Here is a 20,022-nt window from a genome sequence, read left to right on the forward strand (position 1 = left end):
CTTTTTCCTCTTTGGTTCCATTTCTTTGCTCGAACATAAAAAGAGCATCAGTTATTTACTGTAGCTTGCAGACTTGTTTTGATGCACATGAGTATGAGTCAGAAAAAAAAATCAAGCCACACTGGTGTATGGTTCAAGGAACCTTGAAATTATTATCAAAATATATACATTGCTTTTGGTTTTTAATTCCTTTCACATTTTTAATGTATAAAAATGTTTAACCACGATCTATTTCATAGCTTTTGTATCCTCTTCCTGCATCCAAACACATCTGAGCCGGATGACTTGACTCTGCTTCACTTCACTCCTGGATTAACCTTCCGCATTTTGTTTTTGTGCCTGACTGTGTTTCATCCTTCCATAGAGGACACACACCGTTTTGTGGAGGCACGGTATTTTATACATGTGGGCGGTGGCATTTATGTGAGTTTCCCTGCGATTTTCACACATCTGGATGTTGACCGTGACCAAATGTTCGTCCGCTGGGCCGCAGACCGCAGGTGAGATGACCTGAGCTGAACCAGAGCGGCGGTCCTGTCTGGTACGGGGAGAAAGACGACGTATGGCTGAAACACTTTGGTCCTGATGGAAAGATGGCAGGCAGGCGGTCCCGAAAGAAACAGGCCTACTTAAATCACTGGATTGCGTGACACAAATAACCAGAGTCGACAGAATTGTCTGTGGAAAGACAATTCCGTGTTTCGCTTTTTTCTTCATATCTACTTTGATATTGGGTCTCAGACTGTGAAACCAAGTCGAATGATGGAAGACCACGGTCTCTGGGGGAGGGCAAGCAAGCGAGGTGGGAAAACGAGGGGGGAGCGGGTGTGAATGAAAGCTCCGGACAGTTCTGGACGGGCAGAGGCAGTGACAGCTTCTCTCTCTCTCTCTCGTTTCCCTGCTTCTGTCTCTCACCCCCTCTCAAAATATAATCACTGTTCAATTCGACTCCTCTTCACCTCCAGACAGAATTTTGCACAAAGTCCAGCACACACTAAGCAGTTGTGGGATTGATTTAGGTTTCTATCTACAGAGCGCCGCTGCCGCCCCCCCCTCCCGCCTCAGGGCTCGTCCTGAGGAGCAGAATGAGAGCAGGGCCGCTGGTCAGCACTCTGGCTTTCTGCATCCAGATGGTAGATGTGAAAGATCCCAGTTAGGGGTCCCAATGCTGTGTCCTTGAAGCCGGGTGATTTATACACTGGCAAAGGCATCCAAAAGGCGGCGGAGAGGAAAACACACTGTACATTGTGTGCTTGCGTGGGTGCCGTCGTATCTTTATTTACCTTAAAATCTGGCGTTTTCATCCCCTTTTAATCGAATTAGCCTCTTAGGATAGAGTCGTTCAGGCGGCAGACTTGTGGTTTTTGTGTTAATGATGCTACGGTGTGCCGTGTCGCTTCCCCCTCAGTAGCAGGTGTGTGTGTTTGTGTGTGTGTGTGTGTGTGTGTGTGTGTGTGTGTGTGTGTGTGTGTGTGTGTGTGTGTGCGCGCGCGCATAACCTTGAAGTGAACAGGGGAATGTCGCTTTGCCCCGCTGCCAGCATCTCTGAGGAGTTTAATTCGCTGGCACCTCCCACTGTTTTCTCTCCAATTAACTCTGCCTTCAGCCCGGTAAAGACAGTCTGGCCCGAGACGGAGAGCGCCACCCCCCCCCCCCCCCCCCCCCCCCCCCCCCCTCACCTCACAGGTTTGAGCTTTGCCCCCTCCCGATCAGCCCCTCTCAGCCCCACAAAGAGCATCTCCTGCAGCATGGGGACGGTTAGACTTTATTTTAATTTTTGTCTAATCATTTTACTTCATGCTAAGAAGTCCCAGCTTGCTCCCAGATGAGGGGGCAGATACTGAGAGGCCTGGGGGGGCTCGGGGAGGGGGGGGCGCTGATAGATGAGAGAAAGGTAGAATGTTGATTTATTGAGAAGGAGTGAAAGAAATTAATGAAAGATCCAGAGACGCAGTCACCATTGTGCCACTGGAAATATATGTGAATGTTTGCATAGATAAAGCAAACGTAAGAGGAAAGATGATAAAAAAATCTTTGAAACTCAAGCTGTTTCAAAATAAACGTACAAATATGACTGAAATGCTTCTTGCGGGTTGCAGCTAAACAGCCTGTTCTTCAAACACCACCAAATGTTCTCTTGATTAAATATCTCAACTTGACTTTGTTTGGCTGATTTACATCTTTCCATTTATTGAACCGTTCAGGAAGCTGTTTGCAGTTGCAAATCTGTTTTAGTTTAATTAAAAATGATCTGCGGTGTGGTTGTTTGGCTTTAATTTAATAAACTCTTTTCAGTGGTTACTTGAATTTATGCTAAAGTTAATTTCTGTGGGTTGAAACCAGATTGTTGCTCCTTTTTGAATAAAGCTGGAGCTGCTGTTCAGGTCCTGCTGGAGCTTTCGTGCATCTGGACGTCATCATGGAAACAGACGTCCAGGACTTCATTTAATGTGGTGAAAACGGAAGTAACACTCTATCGCTACTGTAATGAAGAAGATTTTTATGATCACTTTTTACCTTTTACTCGATATATTTGACCTCAGATATGTTTAATTTATTCGGTACTAATTTGATCAAAGCTGCTGAAGGCAACAATTATCAATGCTGAAGCTGCAGAACTTCACAAATCAGTAATGGTTAAATGAACTTTCAAAGATGAAACTCCTAAAAATAAGGGATTTGATTTATTTAATTATGTTGAGGCATAATATAAACTGATTAATTTTTCTTTTAAATTATTTTGGTTTGGAGTCAAGTCAGTTGAATCATAATCTCTGATCTCAACGTCTAGAAATGGACATTTTCAACTGTTCTAACTCAACGACCAATGCAAAGCATACCACTTTTATGAAAACGCACATTTTATGCAGGACAGTAACACCATGTGGCGTAAATTAACATTTTCGGGACTTCCAGTGGCAATGGTACGTAATGTTGAGTTTTTTCTTCATTTTGTGAAATGCTAAAACTCTTTTTTCTGACTTTTGACAACAAAAACAACATAAGAGTAAACTCATTTTTATATATGTATTCTTCCTGCACAGTTGCAATCTGATTCGGGCTGAAATGATGGGCTGAAGGGTGGGAGCATGGCACAAAAAAAAAGGGTTTAATAAGGGACAACCATGTAGAGATAAACTGACACCACAAAAGGGAATAAAAAGACAGAATGCTGTAAAAACAAAGGAAAAGGTCAAAGAAAGTTGGATGAAGTAAAAAAAATTAAAAGCTCATGGGAGAATTAATGAAAATGGCAGAAAAATATGAAAGAGGACTGAAAACATGAGAGGTAAAAATGAGGCGCTTGTCATATTAACAGACGTGGGTGGAGGATTGAGAGACAAGGATGCAAGTGAGAAGGAAATAATGGACGGCTGAAGAGGAGGGGGAGGCGGAAAACAGTCTCACAAGCAAGGCCTAATTGTAGTCAAGGATGAAATGATGGGTGGAGAGGATCTACAAGTACAAAAGAGCATTAAGAAAGGAGACTGTGGGATGCAGAAATGACAGGAAAAATGTAGGGTTTGATGAGAAATCACAAAAGGAAAGAAGGAGCTTGTTCAAGATGAATGGAAAAAAGATCTATGGTTAAAAATAAATAAATAAATAAAATGACGGAAACAAGAATTGAAAGAAAAGAAGGAAATTTGTTGCTTCATCGTGACTCTAAGTAAACATGAGAATGTTGGGAACTCTGAACATAAATGTCTTGTATTGAGGGAATAAAACACACGAGACACAAATGAAGGAAGTTGGAAATGAAATGAAATTGGTTGTCGGCAGCGGGACGGCAGGTGGCAGGAGAAATAAAAAAAAAAGGAAAGCAAATGTGAGGAAAAGGAGCAGGTCTTTATTATGGTGAGTAACTCTGACACGCTCGCGTAGCGCCCAGTGCCAGTCCATCCGTCATCCAGCTCTCCTACTGATGAGCGCTGGAAACAAATCTGAGGAAGCCGGGCTTTAGTTTGCCGCCTGGGTGACTTGTCGCAGTCGTCACGAGCCCGTGTGTCCCTCGGATCCCTCCCCGGCAGACGTCTCCCAGCTCAGTTTCACCCGCTGGGAGTCTCTGCCTCTCTTCCGCACGCTTCCCTCCATCTCGTCTATTCATTATGCAGATAGTTGTGTTTTTTTTTTTTTTTTTTGGACAGTCCCCTGTGTTCATTCGATTCTTTATTTATCTGAAATGTTACTGCTGTTTATCTGTTCACAGACTCTGTGTGTGTATGTGCGCTTGATAAGTTGCGAAACGCAGAGGGCATCAATCACTGTCACTTAGCTGTTCAACATGTCGCTCATGCCGACGGAGTCCTCCTCCAACCCCCCCGCTTTTTTTTTTTTTCCGCTAAGTCTAACCTCAATGAATCCCAAACTCTTTTAATATATGAATCCATGAGGGGGAGAGAGAGTGAGGATGGAGAGGTGCGAGCCGGATGAGGACAAGCACTTTTTGCGCCTTTGCAATCTGACTCAAATATACGTTTACAAGCTCACAAATGAGAAATCCATGAGCTCCACGTCAGTTCTGATACTCCCCCCATGCCCGTGGCGGCCTGCCGGGCACTGCAGCCCCTCCTGCAGCAGACTTCTGCAACAGTTATTTAGATGAATGATTAAAGTTAAGGCACAGCCAGCAAAGAGCCTCACCACTCTTATTTAAGGAAGAATGGGCAAGCTGTCATCTTTTGATGCATTGCCTGCCATCGTGCATGCAAACAAGACACCCTCCCGCCGCCGCTGCCTCCTCGCTCCTCGGTTTTCCCTCCCGCTCCCTCTCAGATGTGTCCCCAAAGACTTGCTCCGGGTGATTGATCAGGGGCCGCCTGGCATCGCCGGAGACATACGGAGAGGCTGCCCACCCAGCAAGCGGGGCAAAAAAAAACAACAGTGGCATGTTGATCTGATGTGATCAGTAAGATAGGAGGAACAAGGGAGGATGACTGCACACAGTTGATCTATGGCCACGGAAGTCTGGCTCCTGAGAGGGGAATCTGCTAATGGCTTTATAGATAAAGCTTACCAAGGTTTGTATTAACTTCCTCCCTTTGTCTACCTCTGGGCAAATGGCACAGGGGAGTGTTGGGAAAGATGAATGCAGAGCGTGGGACATGAGCAGGGTTTTGCCAACTCCTTCTCTAAATGATTGTTTAAAAAAATGTTTGCAGGTTCAGACTTTTCAACAGTTACTTTCTTTACTAAAGTGAACGACAATCAACAACTGATAACTGTACATCTTCAATCTCCCTATTTACTCTCATAGTTTATAGTTCATTCATTCATCCACCTTCTGTATCACTTCATCTGCTTCAATGTACTTAAAATCACAAAGGATTTCATTCATCACTAGTATATTTAACCAGGGCATTTATGTCAAATCTTTCTCCAAAAGCAAAACTGTTTCAGGTGCTCCTCCAAGATTCTAAACAGGTCTAAACAGAGAAAGAAAGCAACGGCAACGTTATTGTTGCATCACCTTGATTTATTTTTCCAACTCATGTGCAGCAGGAGATGGAGGCATACTGGGAGGTAAACAGCTTAAATTCAACTTTTATAGGATTTTCAGTCTTACTTTCAGATGTTGTGACAGTAAAAACACCTTATTCCTTCTCTTTGCCTCACTTTCTTTCTCACCATATACATACATGTACAGTATGTACGTGACAAAAATACAATGCATATCCTTCTTCAATAGATCAAACTGATATTAAAAACATGAGTAAATGAGCTGCATCCTGCTATTCCTGCAGGAAGTTTCAAATCTCTTCCTGATGGTCATCCTCTTGGCCTCTGTCAGCTGGATGTCAGGAAGGACGACGGCTTCAGAAGAAGATTTTTGAACCAGAGCTGCTTGGGGTTGTTTTTATGCTGCTGTGGACTTGTGTCAGATTTCTGTCTGATTTCCGTCACTTAGGCGCCTTTACAGGTGCCTCAGATCTCATATTATCTCAGTACCAGCCTTTAACTTCAGTACAATACCCCCCTAATACTTGAAGTACCACAGAAAATTTGAGAATTCCTATTTTCAGAGAATATTACAGCTGGGTTTGCCTCAGACTTTAGTTTTTTTTTTTTTTTCAGAATTTTCCAAAATCACTATATAAGGCTACTAATGTTCAAGAAAATGTGATATTACCTATTGATATACACACATGTGGACAAAGGTGTACAAACAGGAAAGACTGTATATTATGACCAGCACCTGCAGAAAAAAAGCTGATATTTTCAAGACATGCAGACCTGTGAATGTATTAGCTTCAGCTAGCACATTTGAAGGATTTTTTCAAAATGCAGTTCTGATATTATCATGATAAAGACTGTTTTACCATTATTGACATTTTACAGTGCAATGGCCTGGATTGTGGGGTTTTGTTTAGTTTTTCAAAATTCAAATTTGTTCTCTAAAACATCGACATATTTCCTTACTTTCCCCGGCTGACATGTCCAGCTCTCCATCCAGTCTCTCCATGGTGTGCACAGACAAACGAATATGTTATCAATGCCGTTTCCACCAGATTGTCTTCATGTGAAATGTGAATATAGTTTAAAGTACATAAAACCTTCAGGTAAGTCTTCCTATTTGCCTTGCTGGATATTCTTAGCTGAATAAATCAGAGTGAAGGATGACTGTGCTAAATTGTTGCTAATACAGAAGTTTTAATTTCTTCAAGATATTGTATCTTTGTACATTTGTTGCACAGATATTGTAGGGACTAAACCTACGCTTGAAGCCCCTGAGGTGCTTCTACAAAAATTTTGGCTGACGCGCCGACACCCTTCACGGCGTGGATCAGGTGACAGAGGCGATCGTTTGCTGATTAATGATATGTCCATTTATTTTTACTCAAAACAAACTCTAAACCAAAAACCCCCCACATCTTCCATGATGGCGACGGCAGTCAGAACCGTTTTTCCTTCTGGGCAGCAACACCTGCCGGGCAATGATCAGTTCCCTATTTAATACCTTGCGCCAACTGACTCCCTACAGAAGTATCTTTGATTCTTTTCATGAAGGTAAATAAAAATCAGAGGGTGTGATTTGCTGATTCACATACATTCGTTTGCAACGCTGAACACTTGAAGAATAAAGTAAGATTTCCTAGAGGACTGCACCTCCTAATCCTTCGACTTTGTTGGAGCTGTTTTGTTGTGGAGTTGTCAGCTAATGCATTATTAACAGTAATGACTGTTGCGGTGCTATTTGAACATACATGAATGAAAACTCCCACACAGCGCTGGCACTGATGTGTTGTTAGCATTGTGTGTTCATTTGGCAGCTGCTCCGGCTCGCTGTTTGTACAGCCTCCTGGGTTAATGTCTTACATGGCTTTATAATCCCACCGCATTTCAGAATAAATGCTGTAAACGGGAGCGCCATTGTTCTCTTCAGTGCCTTGTTTTAGCTCCGTGTGTTGTTTAGCAGGAGCGCAAACAAATGTGCTGGATGTGGCCAGTGGCTTAGACTCACGTGTAACGTTCAACAGTGTTGCTGTGAGTGATTCATGGGTAAATTGACTGTGTCCTGCGAGTAACCTTGTTGTTTAGCGCAGAGGAAGCTTGGAGGCTGCTCGAAGCCTTTCATGTCATTCTTGGCTAGACAGAGCAAATCCTGACATGGAGCTCTTTATTTGATTACATATATGTGCCAATATGCACGATATTTTTGGTTTCGACAGTGGAAGTATCTTTTTTACAAATATCATTAAAAATGTTTGAAAAAACAGGTTGATTGTAAAAAAATACTTATTTAGAAAGTGTTTCAGAAACAGCTTCTCACATCATGGCTCACATACACCACATGTTGTAAGCTTACAACTTATAGTTCATTTAGCTTGCCAAACATGGGCTAAGGGGTCAGACAGCGGTGCACACTTGAGGTTATTTCATGAATCTAAACATCACTATTAGGTTTGAATGCGTTCCGTCCAGGTTTGTTCCGTCTTCAGTTCAACAAAACGATGGAAGATAAATGGATGGGAAAATGCCAAAATTTTATAAATAATTTCACCCAGTTACTAAAATTGGCTCCCGCACTGTGCTAGAACAATAAAATTTAAAAAATGACACACATTGGGACACTTTGGTTTTCTTACTGTACTTCTTGGTACCTTACGCAACACATCTGGGGATTTTTAAATTTCACTCTCTTTCCAATTTTAGCGGGATCTGCAATATTTTTTGCAATATTGTGAGCAATATTACACTTAAGTCTACACACAATGCCTTCATAAGTCCTCTTATGTAGACATCAGATTGCAGAGTACTGTCTCACGCTTTCTTCATTTCTCAGCTGAACTTTATTTTTACTTGCGGTATATTCTGAAGATATGTGAAGGAAAACTTTTGTTGATGATCAAACAGAATCTTTATTAACTTTTGTCAGAAATACCAAATAAAACACTTTACCGCTTCTTTAAGTAAAATTTCTTCAGAACTGAGCTGGTCCTCTTGAAACAATATTACAGATATTACTTCTCAAGAAACCTCTGATTATTCTCTATGGGGTGAAGTGATTCTCATTTTTGTCTTATTGCTCTCATAATCTCACTGTGTGTCGTATATATATTGTCTTTTTACCTTTTCTTTCTTTCTTTGCACTTTCGCCCTCATATTGTTTTACAGACCTCTCTGCTTTCTCTACACTCGTCCGCTTATTCGTTTTCTTTCTCTCCCTTACTGTGTTATCTGTCTCGGCTCCATTTCCTTGCTCTCTGATACTCCCTGACTCAGTAGCTTTCATTTTCATGATAATCCAGCGACACCACTGGACTGCGAAATCGCTTTTACTGCCTTTTCTTTTTCTCCGTCTTCCCTCTCTCTCTCTCTATTTCTCCATCTGTGGGTGTCAGTCTCTCTCTCTCACTCTCTCTCTCTCCCTCGGTTTTCCCCCTACTGGTTTATCTTTTTCCCCCTTGGCTTTATTTTGCCTTTTGTAATTAAATGTCATTTTCATCTATCCTGTTTTTTTTTTTTTTTTTTTTTTTTTTTTTTTTCCTATTTGGGATTGCTGGGTGGGGGGTTAAAAGTTAAAAAGTTTCCTTCTTATTGTACAGTTGTTCGCATAACAGAGCAGAGTCATGGCCTGTCTGAACTGAACATGTCTGAGACACACCACCATTAAGGTTTGAAGCTAAATAAAATGTGAGAATGAAGGCCGGATACATTGTGAGCGCAGGCACACACCATCCACTCCTGCAGCCAGTTTTCAGTCATCACCTAAACTCAAAAGCATGTTTCTCAACTGTGGAAGGAAACCAGAGAACACTGAGGAATCAGGGATATTCTCACTGTAAGGCAAAAGAGCGAACCACTACTCCACTGCATAGACCTTACACCACTGGAACAACGTCCATCCTGTCCATAAACATCTGCAGATCCATCGTCACTCAGCTGCAGGAGGAGGACTTCTTGTTTTCTGATCTTCTTTTCAGTCACGTCCTATATATCCATGGGGGTCCCGCCATGTTCATAACAGATGGGATTTGTAATCCCTGGTCTGAGACCTGCCCCGAGGTGCTACAGGGAAGCTCCTGTGATGGTTCCTGTATTTTAAAAGCCCAAAGCACCAATTCGTTTCAACCTTTTTATCAGAAGGTGGAGCTCTGTAGACTATCTACTGGAAAATGTCTTGTTCGACAATATCGATATCAGTATTTCATATTTCTTTTTAAGTATTAATGGTATTTTGAAAATCCAGTCAACAACAAAGGTCAATGTGAAATATTACCCTCGAGAATTGGGCCTCAAGTCTCGGAATAAGAAGTTAGAATATTAACAATAATGTTTAATTGAACACTAAATTTAGATGCAAGTAATCGTTGTCAGTACGTATTCCCTTCTTAAGCTAAAGTCATGAACATCCCTGCATTCATGTCTTGGCTAATTTTGCCAGTGAGGTCAACTTAATCCATTAGTCTTCTCCATTGCAGAAATATCAGAAACGATCCCAGCTGACTGTGGATGAAGGCAGGTTACACCTTGAACAGGTCGATCTCAGTCATATTCAGACTAGAGTCACCATTGAACCTCAGATGCTTGTTTCTGTACTGAAGGAGGAAACTGGAATGGACATAAAAACACACACATCCCCTCACACACACAGAAAGTATAAAATAGCAAATTGTAAATATCTTAGGAGCCAACTGTATTCATTTTGCTACTATATCAATGGAACATTTATGTATTTGAAACATCAAATGACAAAACAAATGTGAACGATCTGTGTGAATCCTATGAAACAGTATGACGTTTTTGGTGCCTAAACTGCCTGAATAGTAAATGTTCTTTTCTTCAGCATGTGTTCCGCAGGGTTTTTATTAAAAAGCGTCACAGTAAGTAATTTCTCTGCTGGTAATTAATTTGTTCCACGTTTACTCAGTAAAATTAAAGTAACAAGTGGTGTGCTGAAAACTGAGCGCTTTAAAGAGTTGTTCAGTCGGCCATGTTTTTTGTTTTGCTTTTGTTTTGTTTTTTTAAGTTTCTAGACAGTCTGTTGAGAGATTCAGCTAAAAGTACTGGATCTCAAACAGCCACACAGATCTGAGGTTCATCTTGTTGTTTCTGCCTTTGTGTGTCAGACAGTGTTCCTTGACTTTAGGACCTGCTGTTGTGTGTTCTGATGATTACTTGCAGGTCTGGCTGTGAGGAGTTTTTTGGGTTTTTTTTTTTTGTAGCATGCCTGCTGTGTATCTTGTGTCTGCTGTTTGGTCCACACACTGTCTGATTGCAGACACTTGTATCCACAGTGATATGTCCTTTCATTTGTATCAGGCCGTCACTTGTTGGCTGCGCTGATATTCCTCCTCCCGCTCGAATATCTCCTCTAATTCCGTTAACGCACTCACACAAAGACGAGCACAAGCAGCACCTCCAGCTGTTTTCATGCCCATCTGTAAGTTATTTTGGTGCCAACCAAATGAGCGCTCGCTGTGCACATTCAGTCACATTTCTGCTACACTGAACTGAATGTGTAGCTTCAGCAGCACATTAGCAGAGTGGCACCAGCTCCAGTGCACAAGAGGCGTTCAGGCACAGCTTTGACATATTTCACACCGTTTAAAGGCACTCATTCCAGGAGTAAAAATAACCATTTGCAATGTGATAGTTTGAGTATCTGCCAACACCCGTGTACATTGATTAGAACTGGATTTTGTGCCTGTTTCATTTGACGTCTTTGATTCTCAGAAGGGCTGAGAAATCAGATATCTTCTTGTTTTTTTTTTCCTTTTTCTTTTTTAATATGGATACCTATGACTTCAATTCAATACCAGCCTATACCACAATATTTAAATTCTAAATGAAGTGATTACTGTAGGAAAAAATATTCATACTGGCAGTAAAAATTATGCATAGCCTGGTGGAAACAAGACTTTTGTGGAGGAGTCTGCTCCTGTTTTTAAGTTATTGTGAATAAAACATAATCTGACAGCATCTGTTGTTCACTACAGCTTTATGTAACATAAAATACTCCCTGTCAATACATTAAATCCCTGTAGCCGCACAGCGGCAGGACGACAGATACATTAACAAATCTGTGGTGGCAGAGTGCGCCTACAAAATAACCCGGTACACTTGAGCACATATCATACTGGTTCATTCCAGTTGCAGGAGTGCACGATACCTTTTAAGCTTTAAAATATATAAGCTATTTTTTATTCATATTCTGTTTTCAAAATCTACAATATTTTTGACATGATTTGTCCGTTTACCACATGACATGAGATGCACTGTTATGTATGGGGTCCCTTAACTATTTTGCTTGTATCTGTACTCTTGGCAAAAAAAAAAAGGAAAAGAAAAGAAAAAATTGCCTCTTCTTGTAATGTTGCGTTTTCAGGTCTGATGCATGACTTCCAGGAGAATTTTTTTGAACTTTTGTCATCATGCATCACTGTGTCTGACTCAGGCGATTCAGAGCTATGAGACCAGCGGCATGACGGATTTGTTAACCTTCACAACCTGTGATCTATTTTCCACTTCGTCCGGCCGCTTCACTGTCTGCGCTGCAGGATCCATGAAGCATAGTAGCAGGTGTTGCTCAGAAGCCAAACCGTAAGGAGGTATCACTTTGTAACTCGTCATGTTAGTGATTCAAATTGGAGTTTAAAGACTCGACAACTGGTGTTGTCTTCTGAAAGCAGTATTGCCGTAAAAGTAATGGAACAGCTCTATTTTCTGAAGCTTTAAAACACTCACACCAGTTACAGGTGATTCAAGCGTACAAGTATTTGAATCCTCAGTTCCTTACATTATCAAAACTGTCTTGTTACTCTTTCAAACCTCTACAGAAAACAACAAAGAGAGGGAAAACACACTCAGCAACCAGACATCAGCGAGCTTCCTGTGTTTCACAGTAGATATTTACATCACATTCATTATATAACGCCTAAGTTAAAGCTCTCCTAAAAAACTTCTGTTATTAATCAAAACTGCACAAACTAAAACAAACACCACTGACATTGCCGGATTGTTTGTGGGTTCAGTTTTGTTATTTTGAACCTGCCATCAGTCTGACTGCGGCAGGAAAGAAGCTATTGTGGAAACGTGTCCTGTGTGTGAGTGTGTGAGTGTGTGAGTATGCTGTCTGTTCATTTTTTTCCTCAGATTGCTCACCGAGTGTTTGCGTCTGAGAGGAGAGTGAGCTGGGCGATGTGTGTCTGTGATTGTGCTGTTGGATTTTCTTTGTTTTTGTTTTTTTTTTTTCCTTGCATTGCTTCTGTATATAAGTGGCGTGTGTGCCTCTGCTGCCCAGGTGTGGTGGAGGGCCAGGGCAAGCGGTCGGGGCTTTATCTTCTCAACTACAAAAACAAGCACAACTGAATGTAACTGAGTCACGTTAGTTCAATTCTCTTAAATTTCTGTCCCATAGAGAAAGCAAATCGCAATCAATGTAATCTATGCACATGTCTACAGCAGTGATCTCCACCAGGATGTAAATCTTGCATGCTCTGCAGCAAAGTTCCCAGTGACGCAGGAGAAACATAATAATCTGTTGCAATTTCACCAAAAAAAAACTCCCTGACCCTTTGACTCACTCAGTGACTGTAATTCATTCAAAAATCTCAGGGTCATTGAAGCACCCAAAATGAAAATAAAAGGAGATAGTTGAAATGAAAGTCATAAAATTTTCATCACTTTCCAACATTTCATAAAGCGGAGGCAGATAGGGAAGAATTTTTATACTCATTTATAAATATATATTTACAAAATGTATCTTTGAAGCTGAGAACTACAAAAAGATGCCTTCCTTTAATGCGTAAGAGCTTTTCACCCACACAGATCTGAACAAATAAGTGGTAAACCGGGACTTCAAGTAGAAACTAATGTCTACTCAGACTAGCGTTTTATCCTCAGGTAGTGTCCTCCGAGTGCTTATAGATTCTGTGCAGCTTCTATTAGTCCAGCAACAGGAAATATGAGATAAACTGTCTTCTAATCACAACAAGCTGGAAAGCACTTGAAAGAGGAAGTTGGGAAAAAAAAAAGAAATGTTTCTCAGTTGTCTGGTATCACAGCCTGTGGTTTGTAGTGCGGTGGGAGTGGAACCCTACATTTGACTCCTCTACGTGACAGCGGATCAATGCAGCCTGGAGCACAGATAGAAATGAATTGATTGTCACCAATAAAACTCCAATTAAACAAAAGGAACACGCCTGGGAGAGCGCTCGGAGACAAGCGCCTCTCATCCTCACATCAGTCCTCTGGGGGGGAGGAGGAAGGGGAGGGAGGAGCCGTGAGCACAGTTCATTTCCTCTGAATACTCCCGCTATCAAGAAGGTGTGGAAGTTATGGATGAGTGTGAGAGTGAGTGAAGTGCAGACAGAGGATCAGATAGCCGATAGACGGAGAGAGGGAGAAAAAGAGGGAGCCGAGGCAGAGGTGCCGCCATTGATTCCCGAGCTTCCTTAATGATGAAAAGAGATCTTAATTGCAGCGACATGTGATATATCAAGTTTCAGCAGTCAATTGTGGATCAGATGACCTTATTTAATAAGTTAGTGTGAAGCCCTTCACCTTTTACCAGCCGTTCAATCTCTCAGTAAGTCCTTTTCTGCGAGCCCCCGTCATTTTCCTCTGTCACTCCCATCGTTGCTGCTCTCATAATGTTCTTATTGAACAATCCTGACTTTTCATTCTTGCTTGTACTTTCAGGTAGGTTATAGGCCTCCCATTACAGCAGCAGCTAAGGATGCTTTTTACTCATATGAACCTCCAAATGAAGTTAAAGATGATTAATGGTTCCCATTCCTATAAAATGTACAAGATCTTCTTACTCCCTCTGCTCCTCATCTCACTTCTCCACTAATAACATTTTCCTCACCATCTCCCTCTATCTCCACAGCTCTGTAATCTGATTGTTGGCTCTATGATTGTACTGTTATTGAGTTGCAGGGATCATACATATGTATAAGTCCACCACAAAACTTATTTTATTTTTCTGCTGCGATATGCTCCAAACATCCGACCAAGCAGGAATCTCACTTCTTAAAGCAGGAACTCCAAACTGCATGTTGACATGTGTAAAACTTCACGGTGCGTATTGCTGCACGCCAACACGTAACACTACCTCCAGCTGAATTTGAATGTCGCTGACCTTTACCTTCAAGTCATGTGAAGCAGGCTGAGAGTAAAATAAGATGCACATCTTCTCTTAAATGAGCTTCCATTTCCTTTATAGGTTCTATAATAAAGAAGATGCCTAAAATGATTGTATTCCATGAATTACAAATTTGTACAATTTGGCATATGTTTTAGAATATTCTAGTTTCCTGATTTGACGTGTTGATCGGTCGGCCAGCCTGATCATTTGTATGCGTGCATGGCAACGCAAGTTTATTTACATACAGCCATTCAGACACAAGCCAGTTCACAGTGCTTGAAAGTAATACAATAAGTAAAATTTAGTGGGGCAAATTATCTCGTAATAATATTTATAAGGTCCGATTTAAAAGACGTGAGTGTGTCAGCTGCCCTCAGGTGTTCAAAAAGTTTGTTCCACAGGTGAGGAGTGTAGAAACTTAAAAGCTGCTTCACCTGGTTTACTTCTGACTCTGGGAACACTGAGTAAACCTCTTCCTGAAGACTTCAGAGGTCTGGAAGCTTCGAATTCTACAAATAAATCTGACATGGATTTAGGCCCAAGACTGTTCAAAGCTTGATAGAGAGGAAGTAAGATTTTGAATTAGATCGTTTGACACACAGGAAGTGAGTGCAGACGTTTAAGCTGAGGTGTAATGCGTTCCAGTCTCGATGTGTTGATGAGGATTCTGGCTGTGACAGATTTTTTTACTGAGATGTGAACACAGTGCATGTCGCTGAATTGGTTGTTTTGCAGTTTTGTCATTACTTTGATTAGTTGGTTGAATAGTTAGGTAGATGGTTAGTTTGTTCATTGTTTGATGCATAGAAATGTCAACTTGTTAAACTGACTGGCAGTTGTTCTGCTCTTGATTTGGAAATTTTAATCTTCTTTGCAGATCACTTTATTTCAGAGGTTTTTTTTTTATTATTTTTTGGAACATCTTGCACACAAATATTGAATATCATTCAAGTCTGTGCTGGCTCCTCTTAAAGATAGAGCCTTTGTTCATTGTGGAAGCTCAAGGAGAAACGTTGTTGCGGCCTAGTTTGGGTTACTGTGTTGCTCTGGAAATCTGCTGTTGACTGAATGTTAATTGTTCCATCTCCAACTTTCTCATATTTCATGAACCGAACAATTTCTGAAATCACCAGCTAACAGCTCTGGATGGCGATTCTTGACCAAGCTTTTAAGTCATAAAGAGTCGATTTAGGGCAGAGAAGAGTTTCTGTGAGTCCACGAAATAAAAGGTAGCAGCGCATTAACATTTAATGAAAAGCAAATTTTTAATGTCTGCAGTTGTAATTATTTCTCTTCACTTCAAAAGTCAACAAAATATATATTTTGCCCAAGGCTGCCAAGTCTTTTGCATACCAATGTCAGTTTCTTTCAAGTGTGTTCTACACATTTGCACGTATTTGTATGAAGTACTTGGTTGTGCATGTGCACCTGTGTCAACTTAAACTCATCACCCCTCCGTAAACCCAACGGTACCCCTCTGGCTGTTGCTCTCAAAGTTACTTCTCACTCATTGTAACTTAAATGAATACAGACTGAAGCGGAAGACAAGCATGAGGTATTATTTTTCAAACGCCAGTCTATGTCTGAATGCTGCAGCCTGATATGACCTTATAGCAAACATCCGCTGTTTCAAAAAGTCTATAGCTTATGGATTTCATGTCCAGAGAAAATATTTGATATTTCTTCTAACAAATCCTCACCCTTTAAATGGATTTACTGTCAAGCACAAAAAATCATATTTATGCTAATAGCAAGTCCATCTATTTATTGGCTTTTGTTGGCATTTTATTACTTTCATGCCACAGAAGAAGAAGCCCTTTTCTCATACTCATCTTTTTGCACTCAATCAATGTTTGTTAAAGTTGCTGACTGTGTACAGTTGCTTTGGCCCCTTCAGAAAGACTCACGCCGACCCCAACATGAAATCATTTCTGAGCTCCATGCAGTTGACCTCTGAGGTTAGGTCGGGAAGTCCGCGGTGTGATGTTCCTGCTGAAGACGGTTCAGGATTATGATGATTGTGCCGGTTTGAGCTGCGCACCACGAGCGAGAGAAATGATGAGGGCTGCACCAGCCGAGTGTTTGCCTGACAGATGGCAACACATGGAGCTCGCTGACAGCACTGCTGACAGCGCATTCACCAGAAGTTTCCACATTGCATGTGCTGTACACACTGATTTTTGCCGTACGTATTATGATTTTTTTTTTAATCAACTGCAGCTCCATGCCAGAGTCTGCTCTCGCCACCTACCAACACCTCTGCATAGCCCCACTGTCATGGCACCAAAGGGAATATGGGTCTTTTAAAAATCTGCAGTGAGACATTATCGTAGTCACTGGCCATTTATCAAAACCTTTCTTTTTTGCTAATTCATTCCTCTGGTGGTCAATAAAGTTTCAGTTATTTTCTTCCCGATCAATTTACTTGGAAAGCTGCTGTGCGGGCATGTTAATGAATGACCAACAGAAATAGATACATTAATTGAATGACTGAATACATTAGGAGTTGTATTGAGTGTTGCGCTTTTCCCTCCACACACAGCAATATGTAGTTGTTATTAGGTTCGGTGATTGATGAACGATGGGGATAGCTTTCACACAAACCTGTCGGTTACGCTGCCCTGGATAAAAATGAGGGAAGAATGAAATTGTTCTTGCATGAATAAATACAAAGATCTGATCCTATACTTGATTTATGACTTTATTTATATTGTATTCATTATTTGTGGTGGTGGTGGTGGCACTGGCAGTGTGTGTGTGTGCGTGTGTGCCCGAGTGTTTACGTGTATCATGGGGGATGGTTGCTTATTCGCCCTGTGAATAGTTTTAAGCTCCATCCAAACGCATCCTCAGGGAAACGCGTGTAACCCTTCGGAGTAGTTGCAATACTTCTCACTGTCACTTCATGACAGCTCCAGGCTTGAAGTTCGCACGTGTGCGAATGTGCCTGGGCTCGTCAGTGTGCATGTTCCGAAGTGTGTGCGCGCACACACATATGCATATGGATGAGCATGGCAGTGATGTGATTGATGAGACATGAAAGAGTGCAGAGCAAGATTTCCAGTCAATCAGGCCTGTGAATAACCACCTAGGCTGTGGATTAAAGGCAGAGAGCTGTCTCGACAAACAAAGAATCACATCCATTACCTTACATGCGGAGTTGTTTTGCTCTCTGGAGCAACACTGACAACAAAATTAAAGTGTGTTAACAAAAATAGATGGTTTTGTTTTCTCGAATTCGGGAGATGAAACACGGCAACATCCAACGCTTAGAATGCTTGTGGAAGTAAAACGGGTGTGAGCCAAAGAGAGTACAGCGAGACAGTGACCTGTACAGCATTTCAGATTATAATGGAGTGTGTCAAATTAAATGTGACATAAAAGAATTATTTAACATTGTGTATATTTGGTTTAAACTGAACTTTGCTGTTTGATCTTTTTCTGCTTGCTGTCGTCTGAGAACTAGAAGTTGCAGTATCCTTTAAAGTTTCTACCACTGACAGTAATGGACTCCAGCTCTTAAAAAGTATGAGAAAGAAGGAAATAAATGCTCTCTCTCTGACATTTAGTGCTCTTGAGCAAGGCGCCAAACATTTTTACCACATCAGTTTGAATGCAATGTTGAGGCTTAATGGGTCCACGACTCCTGATCATATTTCAGTTTTCAAAATAAGTTAAAAATGTGACACACAGGTTGATTTCATGAATAATATCACTTTACAGGCTGTGGTTAACTGCTGTGTCACCACAGCATAGAACACAATCAGAATCAAATCAGGCAGTATGATTATCGTTTTGGTTGAGTGGTTGAACAGTGCGAGCGTATGGAGAACAAATCAGATAAGCAACCAAAAAGTCTTTTGCCCAAGCTCTTAAGTATTACTGTACATGTAATTTGGTAATTTGTGAGTTAGAGGTGTGATAACACTGTGATTAAGAGTCAGTTGGGTGACTGCCAAACTACGAGTGTAACGAATGTTTTGCTAAATTTAAAAGGCCTTCGTTTTATGATAACACATTAATTCCGTTGGATGAAAATCAGGAATCAGATGCAAAGGTATAAAAAATAAATAAATAAAAAAAATAACTGAGTAGACTGACCTATTTTTCTTGTCTAATGTCCCACTGTATTTAAGGCCCCATCAATGTTTTACATTTTACCCTCTACTGAAGATAGTTTGAATTCCAGCAGGTCTTCAATCTAAACATGGTTTGATTCAGTTTGCTGCAATAATCAACAAAAGACCGATCGGAAAACAATGACCACAGCAGTAAAGCATATGTTTCCTCTCTGTCTCTGCTGCAGGTCCAGGGGTTGGAGAAGCAAGTGGACTTCTCTGATCTGAGCCCAGTAGGGTCTGTGATGAAGACTCTTCCATATGGCATCGGTGGAGGCACGGTGGGAGGAGTGGTTAAGCCTCCGTATCAAACGCGCATCTTCTCCACATCCATTGACCAGACACCCATGAAAACCAAGCCGCCCACCTACAATTTCTTTAACCCGTATGACTCCGCTCGAAACCAGTCCCTGCTGCTGGACCAGACAGGCTACCGCTCCAAACGCAAACCCTCACTCAAGACAGCCATGAAGACCAAGAAGATCTTCGGCTGGGGGGATTTCTACTTCAATGTCAAGACGGTGAAGTTCAGCTTGCTGGTGACGGGGAAGATCGTGGACCACATCAACGGGACATTCACCGTTTACTTCCGCCACAACTCATCCAGCCTGGGGAACGTGTCGGTCAGTATTGTACCGCCAACCAAGGTGGTTGAGTTTGAGGTCCTTCAGCAGCAGCAGCAGCTGCACACCCACACCCAGCAGGATGTCCAGATCCAGGACACGCAGCAGTCCACCATTGACCCCAAAGAGCCAAAGACCTTTAACTGTCGGGTCGAGTATGAGAAAACCAACAGGTCCAAGAAGTCCAAACCCTGCCTGTACGACCCGTCTCAGACCTGCTTCACAGAGCACACCCAGTCCCACGCCGCCTGGCTCTGTGCCAAACCTTTCAAGGTCATCTGCATCTTCATCTCTTTCTTTAGCATCGACTACAAGCTGGTGCAGAAAGTGTGTCCGGACTACAACTTCCAAAGTGAGCACCCTTACTTTGGATAAGTTTTGAAGACTGAACTGAAATCAAGAAAAAAGAGACTATGTTAAATGAGTATAATGATAACGATGGAAATGATAGTCATATTGATTACGACGACTAAGCAGGGGACAGTTTTTTTGCCTCTAAACTGCTGTGAATTGTGGATTTAAATCATGTATAACCAGAGTTATTGGTGGGTAGGATATGGCTGATTTCTCTAACTTGTTTTCCAACTTTGTATTTGTTAACTTCTGCTTTTATTTCTTTTTTGTTTTTTGTTTTCCTTGTAAATAATGTACTCAACCTCAGCAGACTTATTGTTTTTAGATATTTGTT

The 20,022-nt window shown here is 41.4% G+C and overlaps 1 protein-coding gene across 1 annotated transcript in view; it reads left to right on the forward strand.

Moving 5' to 3' along the window:
* Positions 1-19,736, forward strand: part of nxph4 (neurexophilin 4) — a 51,473-nt gene extending 31,737 nt beyond the window's left edge. The window contains exon 2 of the mRNA XM_030091961.1: positions 18,900-19,736. Within this exon, the coding sequence (XP_029947821.1) occupies positions 18,900-19,709 (810 nt within the window). The 3' untranslated portion in view covers positions 19,710-19,736. The remainder of the gene's footprint in view (positions 1-18,899) is intronic.
* Positions 19,737-20,022: the final 286 nt, after the last annotated feature.

This window comes from Salarias fasciatus, chromosome 5 (assembly GCF_902148845.1).
Source record: "Salarias fasciatus chromosome 5, fSalaFa1.1, whole genome shotgun sequence".
In the NCBI taxonomy this organism is placed as follows: domain Eukaryota; kingdom Metazoa; phylum Chordata; class Actinopteri; order Blenniiformes; family Blenniidae; genus Salarias; species Salarias fasciatus.